Source organism: Somniosus microcephalus, chromosome 2 (assembly GCF_052327205.1).
Source record: "Somniosus microcephalus isolate GS21.2 chromosome 2, FLI_Smic_1.0, whole genome shotgun sequence".
Lineage (NCBI taxonomy): Eukaryota > Metazoa > Chordata > Chondrichthyes > Squaliformes > Somniosidae > Somniosus > Somniosus microcephalus.
Window position 1 is genome coordinate 153,003,214 of NC_140988.1, and position 22,944 is coordinate 153,026,157.

Sequence of the window (22,944 nt, forward strand, 5' to 3'; positions counted from 1 at the left end):
CAGTCAGCCTAACCTCGGTGGTTGACAAATTATTGGAAAAAATTCTGAGGGACTGTATTAATTGTCATTTAGAAAGGCACGGATTAATCAAGGACAGTCAGCATGGATTTGTTAAGGGAAGGTCGTGTCTGACTAACTTGATTGAATTTTTGAGGAGGTAACAAGGAGGGTCAATGAGGGCAGCATATTTGATGTAGTCTACATGGATTTTAGCAAGGCTTTTGACAAGGTCCCACATGGCAGACTGGTCAGAAAAGTAAAGGCCCCTGGGATCCAAGGGAAAGTGGCAAGTTGGATCCAAAATTGGCTCAGTGGCAGGAAGCAAAGGGTAATGATTGATGGGTGTTTTTGTGGCTGGACGGCTGCTTCCAGTGGGGTTCCACAGGGCTCAGTACTAGGTCCCTTGCTTTTTGTGGTATATATCAATGATTTAGACTTCAATGTAGGGGCCATGATTAAGAAGTTTACAGATGATATAAAAATTGGCCATGTGGTTGATAGTGAGGACGAAAGCTGTAGACTGCAGGAAGATATCAATGGACTGGTCAAGTGAGCAGAAAAGTGGCAAATAGAATTCAATCCAGAGAAGTGTGAGGTAATCCATTTGGGGAGGGCCAACAAGGCAAGAGAATACACAATAAATGGTAGGATACTGAGCAGTGTGAAGGAACAGAGGGACCGTGGAGTGCATGTCCACAAATCCCTGAAGGGAGCAGGACAGGTAGATAAGGTGATTAATAAGGCATATGGGATACTTTCCTTTATTAGCCGAGGCATAGAATGTAAGAGCAGAGAGGTTGTGCTTGAACTGTATAAAACACTAGTTAGGCCACAGCTAGAGTACTGTGTACAGTACACACATTACAGGAAAGATGTGATTGCACTAGAGAGGGTACAGAGGAGTTTTACAAGGATGTTGCCAGGACTGGAGAATTTTAGCTATGAGGAAAGTTGGATAGGCTGGGGTTGTTTTCTTTGGAACAGAGGAGGCTGAGGAGAGACTTAATTGATGTGTATAAAATTATGAGGGGCCAAGATAGCGTGGATAGGAAGGACCTATTTCCTTTAACAGAGAGGTCAATAACTAGTGGGCATAGATTTAAAGTAATTGGTAGAAGGAGTAGAGGGGAATTGAGGAGAACTTTTTTCACCCAGAGGGTGTTGGGGGTCTGGAACTCACTGCCTAAAAGGGTGGTAGAGGCAGAAACCCTCATCACATTTTAAAAGTACTTGGATATGCACCTGAAGTGCCGTAACCTACAAGGCTATAGACCAAGAGATGGAAAGTGGGATTAGGCTGGATAGCTCTTTTTTGGCAGGCACAGACACGATGGGCCAAATGGCCTCCTTCTGTGCCATAAATTTCTATGTTTCTATGATTCTATAATTCTATGATTCAGTCCACCCATCATGGCATCCAACTGTTTGTAAATGATTACATGATTTCTGCCTCCATTACCGTATCCACGAATCCGTTCAATGTGTTGATCATTCTTTGTGTGAAGAAAGACTTTCTCAAAGTGTCCTAAATTTGACTTTTACTAGTTTGAATCTGTGTCACCTTGTCCTACTATCACAATTTAGTTTCAAGTGATGTTCTGAATCTACTTTATCTTTACTGATTATAATCTTATATACGCCAATAAGATCATGTCAGTCATCTCCTTTGAAATTCATCTACTTACCGACACTCTGTAGTGCCATGAAATGGCGATAAAATGTCAGCCGCTGCTCTTTTGCCAGCTGGTGGCGGGTCCCGCGATGGCCGCCATATTCCTCTCCCACTTTGCACTGCCAGTAACTGGCAGTGCCCTGGAAAAAAAAATGGCAGCTTGGTGATGTTAATCGGCGTGCAACGCCAACTTAACTTCACCAACGCGAACTTCGACCCTGCTGGGTCCTAAGCACACCAGGTTGACAGTGGCGATGTCTGCAGCTTTTAAAGGGACACACACATCATTCAGGTAAGTTTGAATTTAAGGGTTAGGACTGTTTTTTTTTTATTTTATTGAAGTGGTGGCTTGCTGCAATAGATATGAAAAGTTTTTTAAGTGTGTAGTGAGTGTTGCTGGATGCTTGCAAGGGCTCGGATGGTAAATTAAGGCCTTTGAGAAGATAGAACATGCTGTGAATACTCAGCAGGTCGGGCAACATCCATGTAGAGAATAACAGAGTTCACGTTTCAGGTCGACATGCTGCCTGACCAACTGAGTATTTTCAGCATTTTATGTTGTCATTTCACATTTACAGCATTCGCTTGCAGAGGGACGAGGAAAACGCAGAAGAGGAGGAAGCCGAAGAGGAAGAATCAGATGGAAGGATGCATCCCAGACAGCCGGAATATCCGGGATGGAATCATCCGCCTGCGGTCCCACTGGCTGGGCAGGCTGCCTCTTCTTGACCCACTGGCTGGGCAGGCTGCCTCTTCTTGACCCACTGGCTGGGCAGGCTGCCTCTTCTTGACCCACTGGCTGGGCAGGCTGCATTTCTTGGGTGTGTGAAATGAGGAAGGCACAAGGGTGGAGTTGTGCTGACGGGAGGGCGGGAAAGCAAGAGGTGCGTGCCAGAAGGAGGATAACGTACGAGGATACCTGCATCTTGTACACTTTCTGCCCCGCCACTGGTTAAGGGCTCAACCATGCCCCTGCCAATAATGGCCAGCACTGCCTCCTCCAAGGGGGTGATGTGAGGCTAGGAATGGGAGATGTGCCTTGTGACTGGTGCAGATTGTTGGTAGGTGAGTGATTGGGGGTTGTGCCTATAGCATACAAGGCTACGGACCAAGTGCTGGAAAATGGGATTAGAATAGATAGGGCTTGATGGACGGCGCAGACACGATGGGCTGAAGGGCCTCCTTCTGTGATGTATAACTCTATGACTCTCTATGACTATGTGCATTGAGCAGTGTGAGAGGCTAGTGGTGCAGTTGGTACAAAATGGCTTTTGAAGATGCATTCACTGACCTTGACCAGTGGTCTGAGGTCATGAAGCTTCTTTGGGCACTGGAGCCAGGTGATGGGGTGGGGGGGGACACTGCTGGCAGTGATGGCCTTAATGATGTACTTCCACATCGTTCTTTCAAGAGGGCCTCCTGGCCCCTGTGGGTAGAAGGCTGCTCTTGCAGTGTTGACCCCCTGCACAAAGCTGGAGTGCTGCGTGTGAGACCCTCGGTGCCCCTTCCCTGGCTTGCTGGGCCATTTGTGTTAGTGCTGAGGCAGTTTTCCAATTTGTTGAGGTTAGGAAGGTAATTCAGCTTTAACAGCTGAATATTCACATTTGGAACTTCTTTTAAATATTGAATATTTCTTAAAAGGCAGAAAGGGCTGAAAAATGTATTGATGCACTGCATTTTATTTTGTATTGCTTCAGTGTGCATGGCCCCTTTAAATCTCAGAATTCTGCATTGCCCACAATTCCTTGCAAGCTCCACAGCTTCGCTCACAGAGACTGTGGAAGCTGCAACACCGGACCTGGACAGAAACTTCGTCCCGGATCCCTCCAGCAACACCACCAGGACAGCGATGCATGGAAGGTGAGCGCTGCGCCACCTATCTCCAATCCCCCCAGTCCAATTTCACTCGGTTAGCGTTGCGGCCATTTCTAGCGGCCGTTAACTGCAGTTGCCGGTGACACCGGCAACTTTGCTGGTGAACACAAATTCCCCCCCCCCTTTAACGTAAAGTGGAAACAGGAAGGGCCTTAACACCAATTTGAGGAACCTCATTCAGCAATTGCTGCACCCCAACATAACCCCTCCAATAAGTCCTTTGCCACACGGAATGTTTTGAGGCAGAGAGCACTGCATCTTTTATACAAAAGGTGGATACATATTTGAGGCAGAGGAAGATACACGACTGCAGGGAGGGAACAGAGCAGTGGGATTAGTATCAGATTACTCAAACAAAGAGCCAGCACCAACTCAATAAGCTGAATGGCCTCCGACTTTGCTGTAAGCCTCCATGGAATTTTGGTTCTAACTGTTTCTTCCCACCCTTTAGCCAATTTTCAATCAATTCCAGGTTTTATCCTGAATTCCCACTGCTTTAGACTTAAATAATGACCCGCGGTCAGCGGCGAAGGAAAGGCGTTCGCTGCTGGACCCAAAGTAAGCTTTGCACAAAGATCTGTGGAGAGACTTTCGGGTTTTCCCGACGCATAACTGAAATAAACGGAAGTTAACGGGGATTCCCAGTGAAGAGCTGCTGTTACGTCAACAGGCTGTCTGAGCAGCCAATCAAAACAAAGAATTCTCACAGACAACGAACCAGGAAGTGGGTAAGCTCCTAAAATTTTAACTTTTAAAAAATGTTAGAGAGAGCAAAACAAAGATTGGGGCTCTCACATGGGGAAAAGGCAAACCTGAAATAAGGATGAACAAGCTTCAAAAAAAAATTAAGTTTCTTAAAAATGTTAATTTTTATTAAAATGGATAAATTTGACACTGCACAAAATTAAAATGAGTTTTTCAGGGCCATTACCTTTGTTTAGTCAATACACTGTTAAAACCCCAGTTACACCTAAACCAAAAGGTCTAACTTTTAATGGGCTATTTAACAACATAATTACCGCGGAAGAGCCTAAGTTTTTGAGATTTCACTGATTGCCGGGTCTGTGGGGTGGGTGGGGGGAACAGTACAGCCTGTGGAGAAGCTGTGAAGGACAGACCACAACTTCAGGATTTCCTCATTAGGCTGCGCATACGCTAAATCCTGAAGATGCGGTCAGTTTCAAATGCGAAATGATGGCGACGCTGCCAGTTCGCCGTCATCAGGACCGCACTTTCTGAGCCGATAATTTTGCCAAATGCTTTTTCAAAGTCAAGTTACACTCCATCATTCGTCTTTCCAAAGTGAACTTGGGATGTCACTTCCTCAAAACAAAGGTCAAAGATGATCAGGTAGGGTCTTCCCTAGTAGCCCTGACTTCCAGCTTGTTTATAGTTGTAGGATCTGAAATTCAGCACCTTAGCACCGTTGTTAAGGTTGGTTTCTTGGAAAATATGGCTTCCGCCTTGCTTCCGTCTACTTCCGGCGCGAAGCCATGCCGGACCCCATATTGGTGAGGGAAAAAACAGGCATCGTTTACCTTCGTCTGAAGCAGGCGTTCGGCCATTAACATATTCAAATGAGGGGCCTAACGCCTGCTTCTGCTACATCTTACAAATTTGGCTTGCTGAATTAAAAATGGTAAGTACTTACCATCATCATCTCCGACCTCACTCCCGACTCCAACCTCCAGGCCCCCTGCGATCTCCCCCCGATCCTTGCCCTGACCGCCACCCAAACCTGGCTCCGACCTCCCTCCGATCCTGGCCCTGACCGCCCCCTAATCCTGGCTCTGACCTCCCCCCAAACCTGGCTCCGACCTCCCTCCGACCCTGGCCCCGACCTCCCCCCGATCCTGGCCCCGACCTCCCCCCGATCCTGGCCCCGACCCCCCCCCAGATCCTGGCCCTGACCGCCCCCCAAACCTGGCTCCGACCTCCCTCCGATCCTGGCCCTGACTGCCCCCCGATCCTGGCTCCGACCTCCCCCCGATCCTGGCTCCGACCTCCCCCCGATTCTGGCCCTGACCGCCCCCCAAACCTGGCTCCGACCTCCCTCCGATCCTGGCCCCGACCTCCCTCCGATCCTGGCTCCGACCTCCCCCCGATCCTGGCCCCGACCTCCCTCCGATCCTGGCCCCGACCTCCCTCCGATCCTGGATCCGACCTCCCTCCGATCCTGGCCCCGACCTCCCTCCGATCCTGGCCCCGACCTCCCTCTGATCCTAGCCCTGACCTCCCTCCGATCCTGGCCCCGACCTCCCTCCGATCCTGGCCCCGACCTCCCTCCGATCTTGGCCCCGACCTCCCTCCGATCCTGGCCCCGACCTCCCTCCGATCCTGGCTCCGACCTCCCTCCGATCCTGGCTCCGACCTCCCTCCGATCTTGGCCCCGACCTCCCTCCGATCTTGGCCCCGACCTCCCTCCGATCCTGGCTCCGACCTCCCTCCGATCCTGGTTCCGACCTCCCTCCGATCCTGGCTCCGACCTCCCTCCGATCCTGGCTCCGACCTCCCTCCGATCTTGGCCCCGACCTCCCTCCGATCTTGGCCCCGACCTCCCTCCGATCCTGGCTCCGACCTCCCTCCGATCCTGGTTCCGACCTCCCTCCGATCCTGGCCCCGACCTCCCTCCGATCCTGGCCCCGACCTCCCTCCGATCCTGGCCCCGACCTCCCTCCGATCCTGGCCCCGACCTCCCTCCGATCCTGGCTCCGACCTCCCTCCGATCCTGGCTCCGACCTCCCTCCGATCCTGGCTCCGACCTCCCTCCGATCCTGGCTCCGACCTCCCTCCGATCCTGGCTCCGACCTCCCTCCGATCCTGGCTCCGACCTCCCCCCGATCCTGGCCCTGACCGCCCCCCAAACCTGGCTCCAACCTCCCTCCGATCCTGGCTCCGACCTCCCTCCGATCCTGGCTCCGACCTCCCCCCGATCCTGGCCCTGACCGCCCCCCAAACCTGGCACTGACCTCTGTCCGATCCTGGCTCCAACCTCCCCCCAAACCTGGCTCCGACCTCCCTCCGATCCTGGCCCCGACCTCCCTCCGATCCTGGCTCCGACCTCCCTCTGATCCTGGCCCTGACCTCCCTCCGATCCTGGCACCGACCTCCCTCCGATCCTGGCTCCGACCTCCCTCCGATCCTGGCCCCGACCTCCCCCGAAACCTGGCACCCACCTCCCTCCGATCCTGGCCCCGACCTCCCTCCGATCCTGGCTCTGACCTCCCTCCAATCCTGGCCCTGACCTCCCTCCGATCCTGGCACCGACCTCCCTCCGATCCTGGCCCCGAGCTTCAGCCTCCAGGCCCTCCCCCAGAGTCCTTGCTGGGCATTCAGCGTTTGAGCTGAACACCACAATAATGTTAATCAGCAGGCGGCATCAAGTTCTGGTGCTGCCTGCAGGCCTCCAAACGGGCGTGGGTTGGTAGAGCATCACGATGCCCCCGCCCGTTTTCGGGCCTTATCCAATTTCTAGGCCTAGGGCACTTCTGCACTTCTGGCAAGGGTTCAATTCCCCCCCACCACCACCCCTTTAAAAAACTGACAGTGGGACTACTGGGACTTGGGGGAATTGCTATAGTAAAAGGCAAGTTGGTGGTATTAATAACCTGTCATCCAATTTTCTCCTTAAGCTGCTGCATTTGCCACCAGTGGAGAGAGCAATAGTAGAAGATGGTCGTATTCCTGCTACTGTGTAGCTCTCTGGTGCCTTCAAATAAAATTAGATAGAATTACATAGAAAGCACAGCATAGAAACAGGCCATTCGGCCCAACTGGTCTATGCCGGTGTTTATGCTCCACACGAGCCTTCTCCCACCTTACTCCATCTCACCCTATCCATATATCCTTCCATTCCTTTCTCCCTCATGTACTTATCTAACTTCCCCTTACATAGTATTTACAACACAGAAACAGGCCATTTGGCACAACAGGTCCAAACCGGTGTTTATGCTCCACATGAGCCTGTTCATTGTATATGAAACATTTGGGATGTTTCAGAGAAATGTGATAAGGTGCTACATAAATGCAAATCTGTCTTCTTTCTTTCTCTGTTGCTATAGTTCTCCCTATTTTAGTTTTGTCTGCAATTTTAACACACTTACAATTGGTTTTAGTTTCCAAGTCAATTATGTAGCTTAGAAATAACAGGTTCAACCACTGAGGGGCTCCACTCAACACCACGCCTTATCCTCTCACATGGACTCATAGATAGAAACATAGAAGATAGGAGCAGGAGTTGGCTATTCGGCCCCTCGAGCCTGCTTCGCCATTCAATGAGATCATGGCTGATCATCCAAATTCAGTACCCTGTCCCTGCCTTCTCCCCATATCCCTTGATCCCTTTAGCCTTAAGAAATATATCCAACTCCTTCTTGAATATATTTAATGAATTGGCCTCCACTGCCTTCTGTGGTAGAGAATTCCACAGGTTCACCACTCTCTGGGTGAAGAAATTCCTCCTCATCTCTGTCCTAAATGGCTTACCCCTTATCCTTAGACTGTGACCCCTGGTTTTGGATTCCCCGGCCATTGGGAACATCCTTCCTGCATCCAGTCTGTCCAATCCTGTTAGAATTTTATAAGTTTCAATGGGATCCCCTCTCATTCTTCTAAACTCCAGCGAGTATAAGCCCAATCGACCCAATCTCTCCTCATACGTCATTCTTGCCATCCCAGGTATCAGTCTGGTGAATCTTCGCTGCACCCCCTCCATGGCAAGAACATCCTTCCTCAGATAAGGCGACCAAAACTGCACACAATACTCAAGGTGTGGTCTCACCAAGGCCCTGTACAACTGCAGCAAGACATCCTTGTTCTTGTACTCGAACCCTCTCGCTACGAAGGCCAACATACCATTTGCCTTCTTAACCGCCTGCTGCACCTGCATGCTTACCTTCAGCGACTGGTGCACAAGACTCCCAGTTTCCTATTTTCTAATCAACTTATCAACTCCCATGTTCTACCCTAAATTTCCGTGACTTTTAGTTTAAACTGTCTTTCATGTGTAACTTTGTCAAAAGCTTCCTGAAAGTTCAAATATCATAGAGAGCTCCACCATTTACTTTATCAAGATACAACAGTAAGAGGGCAGTCAGAGATGTAAAAACCCTAATACATGCAAGCAGGCTTGTGACTGAAAATCAACACAAAATAATAAATATTCTGAATGATTACTTCCTTCGCGTATTCACAAGGCAAGATATGGAGGAGTCTGGCTGATAGATACGGCCCATGAGTATGACCTATAGCTCGACTGGTCTGTGGGACAGCTCTCCCAACTTGGGCACCAGTCCCCAGATGTTCATGAGGAGGACTTTGCAGGTTCGACTGAGCTGAGATTGCCCATATGATGCTGGGGCATTGCCAATAGTTCTGTCTGAACTTATAGAGGTATATCAAATAGCTAAAGGAATGGGAAAGGTGAATCCAAATATTACTTTAAATTAAGTTATGAGAGTAGGACAAGGGAACATGGTAACAAACAAGTAAAAGATAAATTTAGTCCCTTAACTGTAACTATTATAAGGCAATTGAATTCTACCCTTAGCAGTACTCTGCTCTGCTGTGTGTTGCTGTAAATGTTCATTAACAACAACAAAAATCAAAACTTGAAAATGGAATACTTACTATACTGGGAAGAAGGGAGGAATAGAGAGAGAGACTAATTGTACATCAATAGCGGACAAGCAAACTAGCTACAATAGCACAAAGTTCATGGACTGTATTCCCATATTTAAATACCACTGTGGTGAATGGAAGAAAACCATGGGAGGTGTTAGAGGACTATATTCAAGAAGGAGTTAGATATATTTCTTAAGGCTAAAGGGATCAAGGGATATGGGGAGAAAGCAGGGACAGGGTACTGAATTTGGATGATCAGTCATGATCTCATTAAATGGCGAAACAGGCTCGAGGGGCCGAATGGCCCACTCCTGCTCCTATCTTCTATGTTTTTATGTTTTAGCAGATATTGTGGCTGGTACTTCTACTACTATCTAACTTGAGGAAAACAGTTCCCAGTAAAATAAATGCATACAACACCTGGGAGAGGAACATTTTGGAGTACTTACACATCCTGGAATTCTTCTAGTGATTTTTGAGGTGTAAACACATTTAATAAACTGATGATCTGTGAAACAAAACATATGTTACTATTTTAACTTGCTTTGCAATTGCATCAAATCACAAATCAAATTATCATTGTCATAAATGTTACCATTGAATCAGAGCCAGTGGTTAGTTCTATTGTTATGTATCTTCTATACATATCTGTACATTATATTTAAAGTAAGCATTAAAATCTTTTCCATTTTTAAAGTTGATGAGCCTGATTAGCTATTATCATTATTACATAAAATATAGCTAATTGATTTAAAACACATATTTTACTTTAGAGGTGATTTTTATTCCATCGTATGCTATGGTCATAAAAAGAGAATATAAGAAGTTAAAATAAGTTTTATGCATGTTTGTGCAATATCCTACTACTTGTGGCTGAGTTGAATGCAGGTTTCATTTGTTGAGAATGAATGATGCAGTTGGAGTTTTGTTAGACAATAAGAACCAGAAATAGCAAAAATTGAACTGTATAATATATTATTCATGCACAATCCGCAATTTTATGTGGATTATTACTTTGCAAGTTTTGCAGGTCAGACAATATAAAATCACAATAGTTTGCATAGAACCTGACTACTTGCTGGAAGCTATGAAACTGCACATCAAGCAGCTCAAAATTACTTATTTATTGTTCCTAAGAAGTGCAATACAGTTGACTCGTGAATAACAAAGAATGAGTTTGCCCTGAACATTTCTACAAGCACAGGGATCTCAACAGAATATATGGATAAAAAAGGTGATAATCTGCCAATATCTGCAGTTAGAACCACACATTGTGCAATGAATCAAGGTCACAACAGAAAATCTTTCAATATTATTTATTATAAATATAAACTAGTACTAGCCATTTTTACAAGAAGGCGTTAACGTATGAAGGGTTATTTTTCAAACACATGCAGCTGCGTTCATGTGAAATTGGGCAGTTGATTGACAATACTGAATGGAGTAGTCTTGCCTGGGTCAGAACTCTCTGTGATGAGAGTGAATTGGGAAATCATTTGGTGTAATGGAATTCTCTATTTGATCAGAATTATGCGTTACAAGATCACAAGCTGAAGAAGGCCTCTCAGCTCATCTGATCTAATCCTTACAGTATGTCAATCATATCATCTTCCCTTTTCAGCATCCAGCTGTGTCTTAAATGAGTCCAGCATGGAGATAAGGAAAGCATGTAGCAAAAACAATGTAATTATAACGGGAGATTTTAATTTTCACATAGACTGGAAGAAATAGAATAGCGCAAGTAGTAAAGACAATGAATTTCTAGAATGTATTCGGGGACAGTTTTCTGGAATGTTTTAGAATTGTTTAACATAACCATTTAACATATTAGCTATCTAATGTTCATCCCTATGTTCATTTCCGTTGTGTTTATAGTGCCAGGCCATCAAATCCATTAGTGGTTTTAAAAATACAAACACAAATATTAATAAACACATTCCAAATCCTCTGTTATGATTTTCAAAACAATAGCATTTGAATTATCCACCAGAGAATAATTCCATACACATTCCGATGAAACATGCAGCACTGCATACTAATTATGGCTGGAAATTCAGAAAACACAGTGGAATATCTTTGAGACAGTAGCAATGCATCACACTTACTGGCTTCATAATGTACCAGGATAGACAGTAAATACAGTGGATAACCTTTATAAAATCAAATTTATTTTCACTCTCTATGGGAAAATTACTAGGAATGTCTTATACTATAGCAAAAAATGTTACACATCAACAATTTTATAATGAGTTTTACCAACAGAAACTAAAAGTTACTTGATTTTTAGCATCTTGCAACCAACGATTTTCCTTCAAGAAAATGTGAAGTGAACAGCCTGGACTGAAAAGACTAAAATTTTTACGCTAGAATATTTAGGTCAGCAATTCCTCGGAGCTGCTCCCACTCCATTAGCATTACTTTACTGGAACTGTGGTGGAAACACTGCTTGCACGTGTAAATGGAGTTCATGCTGTACTTCCAGCTCCGAGGAATTGCCCGGCCTTAGAATCTATGATCGACTATCAATCTTGAAAATGATATATCGATACTAATGAAATCAGGTGGCACAATATCAAAGCAAATGATTTGATTGCAGAAGACTGTCATCAGGATTATTATTCCTCTGTTGGTGAGAAAAGGAAATCAATACAAAAAATATCATAAGGGATGGGAAATTCCTCAGAGGTACTCCGGCACTGCCTGTGTTACTTCACCGGAAGTGCAATGGAAACGTGTAAACTGTTTCCACCACGCTGCCGGTGTAGTAACACAGGCGGAGTGGGAGCAGATCCGAGGAATTTCCCGGCCTGGGTTGCAATACATTACATGGTCTGTGACATGTTCCAAAGCAGTGACGTGACACACTGCTTGGTTTGCCAATTCTGGTTGAAGGCATGCCTGGAGGTTTGATCATGTGACATTCTGACCATGTGATGTTTGATCACGTGACGTCTGGTCACGTGACTTCTACAAATGTTGTGGAATTTACCCTTATAAAGGTTGGGTCCCAACAAACAGCAACAACTTATATTAAAAAAAAAGTTGAGTGCATTTATATAGCACCTTTAATGTAGTAAAACGTCTAAGGTGCTTCACAGGAGCATTATCAAAATTAGACAGCGAGCCACATAAGGAGATATTAGGACAGATGACCAAAAGCTTGGTCAAAGAGGTAAGTTTTAAGGAGCGTCTTAACGGAGGAGAGAGAGGTAGAGAGATTGTTGTTGAGTATTTTTGCTCATGGTGTTGTACCAGCAACTGTTATGCGAGAAGGTCCAAGAACCAGGAGGCCACCTGTGAACAGATAAAGAGGGGAAACCGAGGGCAGGGAAAGAGGGGAAACCGAGGGCAGGGAAAGAGGGGAAACCGAGGGCAGGGAAAGAGGGGAAACCGAGGGCGGGGAAACCGAGGGCAGGGAAAGAGGGGAAACCGAGGGCAGGGAAAGAGGGGAAACCGAGGGCGGGGAAACCGAGGGCAGGGAAAGAAGGGAAACCGAGGGCGGGGAAACCGAGGGCAGGGAAAGAGGGGAAACTGAGGGCATGGAAAGAGGGGAAACCGAGGGCGGGGAAACCGAGGGCAGGGAAAGAGGGGAAACCGAGGGCAGGGAAAGAGGGGAAACCGAGGGCGGGGAAACCGAGGGCAGGGAAAGAGGGGAAACTGAGGGCATGGAAAGAGGGGAAACCGAGGACAGGGAAAGAGGGGAACCAAAGGCAGGGAAAGAGGGGAAACCGAGGGCAGGGAAAGAGGGGAACCAAGAAACTCCCCCATTTCAGACCCTCCCATTTCAGACTCCCCCACCCAGTTTCAGAGACTCTCCCATTGATTGCCGACTCTCCCGCCCCCTCCCGATGGCACTCCATGTGGTTGCGGCTCAGCAGGTGACATCATCGAGCTGGAGACTTCCCCAACTGCGGCCGGTGATGCACAGAGGGTGGGGGTGGGGCGCACTATGGGAGTAAATTTAAATCGCTGATCTCCCAGGCTGCTGGGGCAACATCGGGGGAGGAGCCCCCGATTCTGGGAAACTCCCAGTCATTCCGGGGGTGTTGGGAATACAAAATGTGTACTTTACACTGTGAACAGAAATCAGAATTGTACCTTACATGCTGGTATAAAATGAATTTTAATCCTAAATATTTCTTACATTAAAGGGCTGACTCCATGATTGGACACACGGTTAAAATTAATAAACTGCAAATCACTGGCTGCATTTTCCTAGCCTGTGCTTCGTGCAAGTGCTGCTCCTCGACAGAGCACCTGATCACAGAATCAGCCGTTAAGTGAGTATAACATGGATTAGTCTGAAGACGTATCCTGCTGATTAATGTGCTGTCTACACGCAGATTGCTGACTTTGTGCCTGTGACTCTGCACACAGCAGATTTTCAGTTTCAGTTGTTGTCAGGGAGACACCAAATGCAAGCAACATGGCTACCAATAGGAAGGAACGGTCAGAATACAAGTCAACCTGCTCCACTCCAAGCCACACTTCCTCATAGTTGGCTCAAACACAACATTGGGAGAGGCCCAGGAGCAGGTTACTGTCAGTATGTCTTTACCTTCTGCTCCCTCTCCAACAAAGCTGAGGAATGATGTATTATAAAAGGAGAACTTATAAAGGGTAAATAAAATCTTGGAAGGGGAAATAAATTAATAAAGTAAATATGTCACAAGCATAACTTTTTGTGTTTCATGTGTAAATTTCAAGTTTAGCTACATTACACATCTCTTAGGGAAACAAACTATTCTCCACATAGAATCATAGAATAGTACAGCACAGAAGACCATTCAGCCCATCGAGCCTGCGCCGGCTCTTTCAAAGAGCAAGCCAGTTAGTCCCACTACCCCGCTCTTTCCCCGTATCCCTGCACTTATTTCCTTTTCAAATATATATCCTATTCCCTTTTGAAAGCTACTATTGACGCTGCCTCCACCACCCTATCAGGAAATGCATTCCAAATCCTAACCACTTGCTACGTAATAAAGTTTTCCCTCATGTCACCTCTGGTTCTTTTGCCAATCACCTTAAATCTGCACCCTCTGGTTATCGACCCTTTAGCCATTGGAAACAGTTTCTCTTTATTTGCCCTGTCTAAACTCTTCATGATTTTAATCACCTCTATCAAATCTCCTCTTCGCCTTCTCTGCTCTAAGGAGAACAACCCCAGCTTCTCCGGTCTACCCACGTAACTGTAATCCCTCATCCATGGAACCATTCTAGTAAATCTCTTCTGTACCCTCTCCAATGCCTTCACGTCTTTTCCAAAGTGTGGTGCCCAGAATTAGACACAATACTCCAGCTGAGACTGAACTAGTGTTTTATATAGGTTTAGCCTAACTTCCTGGCTTTGTTAACCTGTCCTGCCACCTTTGTGCACAAACACCCCCAGGTCTCACTATTCTTCCACCCCCTTTAAAATTGTACCATTTAGTACGTATTGTCTCTCCTCATTCTTCCTACCAAAATGTATCACCTCACACTTTTCTGCATTGAATTTCATCTGCCATGTGTCTGCCCATTCCACCAAACTGTCAATGTCCTCCTGAAGTCTATTACTATCTTCCTCACTGTATACTACACTTACAAGTTTCGTGTCACCTGCAAATTTTGAAATTGTTTCCTGTACCCCCAAGTCCAAGTCATTAATGTATATCAAAAACAGCAGTGATCCTGGTACTGAACCCTGGGGAACACTTATGAAAGGGAAATCATGTTTGACAAATAGAGTTTTTTGAGGTTGTAACTAGCAGAATAGATAAGGGGGAACCAGTGGATGTGGTGTATTTGGATTTACAAAAGGCATTCGATAAGGTGCCACACAAGAGGTGATTAAACAAAATTAGGGCTCATGGGATTGGGGTTAATATTGAGGATTGGTTAATGGACAGAAAACAGAGAGTTGGCAGGCTGTAACATGTGGGGTACCGGAAGGATCAGTGTTTGGGCCTCAGCTATTCATAATCTACATCAATGATTTGGATGAGGGGACGAAATGTAATCTATCCAAGTTTGCTGATGATACAAAGCTAGGTGGGAATGTAAGTTGTGAGGAGGATGCAAGGAGGCTTCAAGGGGATATAGACAAGCTAAGTGAGTGGGATTATAATATAATATAATGGCAAATGTAATATAATGTGGAGAAATGTGAAGTTATCCACTTTGGTAGGAAAAATAGAAAAGCAGAGTATTTTTTAAATGGTGAGAGATTGAGAAATGTTGGTGTTCAGAGGAACCTGGGTGTCCTTGTACAGGAATCACTAAAAGTTAACATGCAGGTACAGCAACCAATTAGGAAAGCAAACGTGATGTTGGCCTTTATTACAAGAGGATTTGAGTATAAGAGTAAAGATGTCTTACTGCAATTATATAGGGCCCTGGTGAGACCACGCCTGGAGTATTGTGTACAGTTTTGGTCTCCTTACCTAAGGAAGGATATACTTACCATAGAGGGAGTGCAACAAAGGTTTACCAGACTGATTCCTGGGATGGGGGGATTGTCCTATGAGGAGAGATTGAGTAGACTAGGCCTATATTCTCTAGAGTTTAGAAGAATGAGTGGTGATCTCATTGAAACAATCAAAATTCTTACAGGGTTTGACAGGGTAGATGCAGGGATGTTTCCCCTGGCTGGGGAGTCTAGAACCAGGGGTCACTGTCTCAGAATAAGGGGTCGGCCATTTAGGACTGAGATGAGGAGAAATTTCTTCACTCAGAAGGTGGTGAATCTTTGGAATTCTCTACCCCAGATGGCTGTGGAGGCTCAGTCGTTGAGTATATTCAAGACAGAGATCGATAGATTTTTGAATATTAAGGGAATCAAGGGATATGGGGATAGTTCAGGAAAGTGGAGATGAGGTAGAAGATCAGCCATGCTCTTATTGAATGGCGGAGCAGGCTCTAAGGGCCTACTCCTGCTCCTATTTCTTATGTTCTTATGTTTTTATGTAACACCACTGTAGAGCTCTCTCCAATACGAAAACAGCCATTCACCACATCTCTCTGTTTTCTATCCCTTAGCCAATTTTTGAATCCATGCTGCTACCGTCCCTTTTATCCCATGGGCTTCAAATTTGCTAACAAGCCTGTTATGCTGTAGGAATGGTCAAATTCCTATCTAGAGATTGAGTTCGACGCAGGCAATCAATCAAAAAGGTTTTTAATGTCAAACTAACGAGTTTAAACAGATTGATGCAAGAGAACTATGAATACAGGTCTTAACAGGTCGGAGGCTCCACGAGGACTGACTGGGCGGTCCCGTGGATGGCGTAATGACGTCATCACGTTTTTCCCGCGTTTGAGTGATCACGTGATTAGCGGCATGACGTCATCGCATTTGCTCGCGCTCTTAAAGGGACCGCGCACTGTACGTGCAAACAGTATATACAATGGTACAGATTTAGTCTGTAGCTAACACATCGTTAAAGGGAATTATGTACAGTTGTTCAGAGTCCCTCAGTGGCTCTGCCACAATGCAGTATTTTATCAAACGCCTTTTGAAAGTCCATATACACAACATTAACTGCACTGCCCCTCTCTGTTACCTCATCAAAAAACTCAATCAAATTAGTCAAATGCAATTTGCCCTTAACATATCCGTGCTGGTTCTCCTTTATTAGTCAATGCTTGTCCAAGTGGCTGTTAATTTTTCCCCAAATTATTGTTTCTAAAAGCTTCCCCACCACCAACACTAAACTGGCTGGCCTGTAATTGTCGCATTTATCCTACTCCTCTTTTTGAACATGGGTGTAACATTTGCAATCCTCCAGTCCTCTGGCACCAGCCCTGTATCTAAGGAGGGTTGGAAGATTGTGGCCAGAGCCTCCACAATTTTTACCCCTACTTCCCTCAGCAACCTTGGATGCATCCTATCTGGACCAGGTGACGTATCCATTTTAAGTACTGCCAACCTGTCTCGTACCTCCTCATTATCAATTTTTACCTCTTCTAGTATCCTGACAACCTCCTTGTTTACCAGAGCTTTGGCCAAGTCCTCTTCCTTGATAAACACCAATGCAAAGTACTCATTTAATATCTCAGCCATGCCTTCTGCCTCCACCAATAGATCTCCATTTTGGTCCCTAATTTGTCCTACTGCTCCTCTGACAACACTTTTACTGTTATTATGCTGATAGTAGACCTTTGGATTCCCTTTTATGTTAGCCGTCAATCTATTCTCATATTGCTTCTTTACCCCTCTTAGTTCCTTTTTCACTTCTCCTCTGCACTTTTTATATTCAGCCTGATTCTCCCTTGTGTTATCAAGTTGATATCTGTCACATGCCCCCTTTTGCTGCTTCATCCTACTCTCCAACTCCTTCGTCATCCAGGGAGCTCTGGCTTTGGTTGCCCTCCCTTTCCCCCTTGTAGGAATGTACCTAGACTGTACCCAAACCAGCCCTCTTTAAAGGCTCCCCATTGCTCCATTACATTTCTGCCTGCCAGTCTTTGACTCCAATTTACCCAGGCCAGATCCCTCCTCAATTCACTGAAATTAGACCTCCTTCAGTTAAGTATTTTTATTCTAGATTGCTCCTTGTCCTTCTCCATAACTAATCTAAACATTATGATACTATGATCACTATTCCCGATATGCTCCCCCATTGTGACATTCTCTACTTGACCCACTTCATTCGCCAGGACTAGATCCAGCAATGCCTCCTCCCTCATTGGGCAGGAAACATTCTGATCAAGAAATTTCTCCTGAACACATTTCAAAAATTTCTCCCCTACTCTGCCCTTAAGATGATCACTGCCCCATTCAATATTGGCATAGTCAAAGTCTCCCATTATCACTACTCTATAGTTCTCAGTAATTTCAGGATATACACTTAAGAGGAATTCCTACTTCACCTCAATTCAACTCCTTAATCTACTCCTACAGTATGTAACCAATCAGAGACATGCCTGAAGCATGTAATTTATAAAATAGTCGAATTAAATCACATTATTTGTTATTAGCATAGCTCAATGCACCAACGAAGGTGTTAACGCATTTAAAACAAACAGGTTAACACCTCTGTTAAAATAGCGAAGGAATTTCATACATTTCAACAGCACTTTCAAATTTCCAGTTGTCTAGCCTTTGGCCCTTCATTCCCCATAACATTTCTGCAGCTATTTATCTGCTCAATCACAGCCTCACCTCCACCATGATGCCCTTGTCCCCATTAAAACCATTACTCTCTCTCACCCTGGTCATTCCTCCCGGTATGGCCCTCATCTCTGCTCCCTTAAGTCCAAGGTGAACAGCTAGTTTAGACATTCATTGCTAGATCGGGCTAAACCACATAAAGCACTATCAGGTCCTGCTCTCCTTGGCCAAAACGGTTCACTATTCCTGGATCATCCTGGAATGCAAAGATAATGCCCGGCTTCTCTTCTCCACTGCAAACTGTCTTCTTAAACCCCTCTCCCCTGCCTTCTCCTCACTCACCTCCAAGAACAAGTGCAAGGAGCTCATGGCCTTCTTTGTCACAAAGATTGAGACCCTCCATTCAGCTGCCTCTGCCGCTTCCCTCCCTTCCCCCAGCCAAACTTCCCCAAGGCACCCCTCTGCACTAGCCCTGAACTCGCATCTTTCTCTAGTTTCTCTTCTATCTCATCTCATGCCCTCGCTGAGCTCATTTTGTCCATGGGACCCACCTCCTGCTGCTCGACCCAATTCCCACCAAACTGCTGACCACCCAACTTCCCTTCCTGACCCCTATGTTAGCTGATATTGTTAACGGTTTCCTCTCCTCGGGTACTGTCCCCCTCCCCTCCTTCTCAAAATCCACCCTTGACCCCTCTGTCATTGCAAACTACCACCCCCTCTCCGACTTCCCTTTCCTTTCCAAAATCCTTGAACGTGTTGTCACCTCCCAAATCTGTGCCCATCTTTCCCGCACGTCCATGTTTGAAGATACAAAACCAACGTGCATAGAACTTAATAGGAAACTGTACTTGGACTTTTAAAACTCAATTGAGGTAGGCTGAGTTTTGCAAGGCTCCAAGTTTAGAGTTTTACTCAACTTGAGCACGGATTGCAAAATTGGGCAACAGAGGTCAGCATGACCAATTCACACACTCCTGATTTTCTAGTGATCACAGTTAATTACGAGAAAATAAATGCACTGACTTCCATGCCCAATTCTCCAATTTGCGCTCCCTTTGAATGAGGTTCACCCCGGGTGCGGAATCTTGCAAGATTTAGCCTGAGATGTACAATTAAGCAAGGTACACCCTTGAATGGACCGTAGACTAATAGTGATAGAATTATTTTAGTCCAGATCAATCTCTGCTACCTGGGAGGAATACCACTTAATGTAAAATACAACAAGTGCAAGGAGGAAGCAAGGGAGTAAATTTTCGTCTTCACCGTCTGGTGCATCGCCTGCCTGTTATAGAACCTGCCTAATTTGTATGCCAATAAATCAATGGCATGAAAATGGGTTGGGTTCTACAATGGGCAGGTGAGCTGGTCTGCCAGCTTACCACCCAGGTGGTGAAGACAAAAATTTACCCCAAGGAGTCTTTGAATTGCTAAAAACCTCAAATACGACTGTTGCTAAACCATAATTTTACTGATACATGTATGTTGAGCAGTAAAATTAGCTTGAAAAGCAGTAAGCATGTTATTCAGTCACCTATATCTGACATTATTATGGATGTCATGCTTTTTTTTAAAAAAACCATAATAATGGGATTTGATAGTGCTAAATGGTAATGAAGTTCTTTGCAATAGAAAGCAGGATCAGTGTAATAGAGTAAGGAGGCATTTTGGTAAATGTCACGTAAATTGACAGCTTTCCTACAGTTCTAGGTAATGAATGCCATCTCCATGTTTTCATTGCCAATGCAGGCTCTAGGAATAATCAGGATATGTTAAAAATGTTAGAACTTACATTTTTGTGGTTGACACATTTCATGAGTACAAGCTCTCGATAAGCCCGTTTGGCATGCGTCTGATTCTGAAATGGTCTGCTGAGTTTCTTAATGGCCACATTTCTATCAAGAACAGCATCATATGAAGCACTACATTAAGGAATAAAATCATAAGCAATGTTAGTCAAACTATTTGTGATCACAATGTTAGTACAGTTATTGAACGCTAGCCCTGAAATCATGCCATGAGATATTAGAGTACGAATGCTGAGCATCTTCTCCTGAAATCACTCTCTCCCTTATTTTAGTAGAGGAATTAATCTGTTTAAAATAAAGAGGTTAATGCCTCTGCTAAAACAATAGAGGTATCAACAATATGTTAAACATTTGTACTAGTACTCCGTTGTGTAACTTCAAAGTTAATATGATATGTTAATATTATGAGGGTTAGAGACAAAGGGTTACACAAAGTGATAATATAGCAGGGTGTGATGTGCGGTGTTAGTGCTACATGGGCTTTGTAAATGCTGTGTCAGCTTACTTCACATGCTACTGAGAGATGTGAATTCAACAATCTCACTTTGTAAACACTAAAAGTGCTTCCAAAGAACTTCAGATTGGGCTAATCAGGAACTCAGTCCACATCTGGGTAACTTGATGAACGCATTCAATGATAACATTATGATAATTAATACTGACACCATGAGTAATCCCCTACCCTTCACTTTGTCTTTTTTGTGTTCTTCTCTCACTTTTCTAAGTTTCCCTACATTATTTCTCAGTTGAGCAGCATAGCAGGCAAACTAGCATCAAACCTCCCCAAGGCTATTCTATAATCACCAACCATGAGTAATGTGTGTGTGTGAGTAATGTGTGTGTGTGTTGGAGTGTGTGTGGGAGCGTATGTGTGTGTGTGTGGTGGAGAGTGTGTGTGTGTGGTGGAGTGTATGTGTGTGTGGATTCCAACTAAACTTCCACCCTTCGTGCTTTGGATCCACCCAGGATTACAAATATCTCCAAGATATTCATCGTTCCTCAAACTACTGCTCTCACCGCATCCTGAGATCCACGTTCAACGCCATGCGGCGCCACATGAACACTCTCGACTTCTCTCTTCAGTAACACCGGCGCACTCTATCTCAAAGCTGTCCGGGTCCACAGTTCCATTTCATCCTTCGACTCACCCGACGCTTCAACAAAAAACTTTTTTTCTTCCTTTCCAATGTCAAGGATCGCAAGCTTCATCAACTCTTGGACACCAACGCCCCTCCGGAACCTTCTTCCCCTTCACTTTCCTCTGACCCCCCTTCTCCCAATCTCACCCCCTGCCGCGTTTTCACTATCCCCTCTGACCTTCCACTCTCTGACCCTGAACGATCAGTCCTCAGCAAAGGCCTGAGCTTCATCCCCTTACGCCCCCACCTCAATGAATTTCGAGCTCGGCACGATGTTGAGCTCTTTTTCCGCCGCCTTCGTCTCCGTGCCCACTTCTCTGGTCAGGAGTCTTCCCCCCGCACAACTGACCCTTTCTCCCGCTTGCAGAATTCCCGTTCTACCTGGACTCCTCCCCCTGGCCTCTTACCCTCTCTAGATCTTTTCATCGCTAACTGCCGCCGTGACATCGGCCGTCTCCATTCCTCTGCTCCCCTCACTCACTCCAACCTACCTCCCTCTGAACTTGCAGCACTCCATTCTCTTAGATCCAACCCTGACATTGTCATTAAACCCACTGACAAGAGTGGTGCTGTTGTTGTTTGGCGTACTGACATCTACCTAGCGGAAGCTGAACGCCAACTCTCCGACACCTCCTCCTACCTCCACCTGGACCATGACCCCACTACCGAACATCAAACCACCGTTTCCAAGACTGTCACTGACCTCATCTCCTCTGGAGATCTTCCCCCCCCCCCCCCCCGCTGCCACCAACCTCATAATTCCCCAACCCCGCACAGCCCGCTTCTACCTCCTTCCCAACATCCACAAACAGGACTGCCCTGGTAGACCCATCGTTTCAGCCTGTTCTTGCCCCACGGAACTTATCTCTTCCTATCTTGACTCTATCTTTTCTCCTTGTCCAGTCTCTTCCCACCTACATCCGCGACTCTTCGGACGCCCTCCGCCACTTTAACAGTTTCCAGTTTCCTGGCCCCAACCGTTTCCTTTTAACCATGGACGTACAATCACTCTACACCTCCATCCCTCACACGGGTGGCCTGAGGGCGCTCCGCTTCTTCCTTGAACAGAGGCCCGACCAGTCCCCATCCACCACCACCCTCCTCCGCCTGGCTGAACTTGTTCTCACATTGAACAACTTCTCCTTTAACTCCACTCATTTCCTCCAAATCAAAGGTGTTGCCATGGGTACCCGCATGGGTCCTAGCTATGCCTGCCTTTTCGTGGGCTATGTGGAACAATCTTTGTTCCAGTCCTACTCGGGTCCCCTCCCTCACCTCTTTTTCCGATACATTGATGACTGTATCGGTGCCGTTTCCTGCTCTCGCCCTGAACTTGACAATTTCATTCACTTTGCCTCCAATTTCCACCCTTCCCTCACCTTCACATGGTCCATCTCTGACTCTTCCCTTCCCTTCCTCGACTTCTCCGGCTCCATCTCTGGGGATAGGTTATCGACCAATATTCACTACAAGCCCACTGACTCCCACAGCTACCTGGACTACACTTCCTCTCACCCCGCTTCCTGTAAGGACTCTATTCCATTCTCCCAGTTTCTCCGTCTCCGCCGTATCTGCTCCGACGATGCCACCTTCCACACCAGTGCTTCAGACATGTCTTCCTTTTTCCGCAACCGAGGATTCCCCTCTACCGTGGTTGACACTGCCCGCAACCATGTCGGTTCCATCTCCCGCACTTCTGCCCTCACCCCTGCCCCTCTCTCCCAGAACCACGATAGG

At 46.0% G+C, this 22,944-nt stretch overlaps 1 protein-coding gene across 6 annotated transcripts in view; it reads right to left on the minus strand.

Moving 5' to 3' along the window:
• mapk10 (mitogen-activated protein kinase 10) overlaps window positions 1-22,944 on the minus strand; it is a 485,536-nt gene that overhangs the window by 158,705 nt on the left and 303,887 nt on the right. For all 6 annotated transcript variants that reach the window (XM_085963726.1, XM_085963697.1, XM_085963687.1 and 3 more), the window contains exons 4-5: window positions 20,053-20,182; window positions 9,619-9,677 (exon numbers count right to left, since the gene is read on the minus strand). In XM_085963726.1, the coding sequence (XP_085819852.1) occupies window positions 9,619-9,677; window positions 20,053-20,182 (189 nt within the window). The remainder of the gene's footprint in view (window positions 1-9,618; window positions 9,678-20,052; window positions 20,183-22,944) is intronic.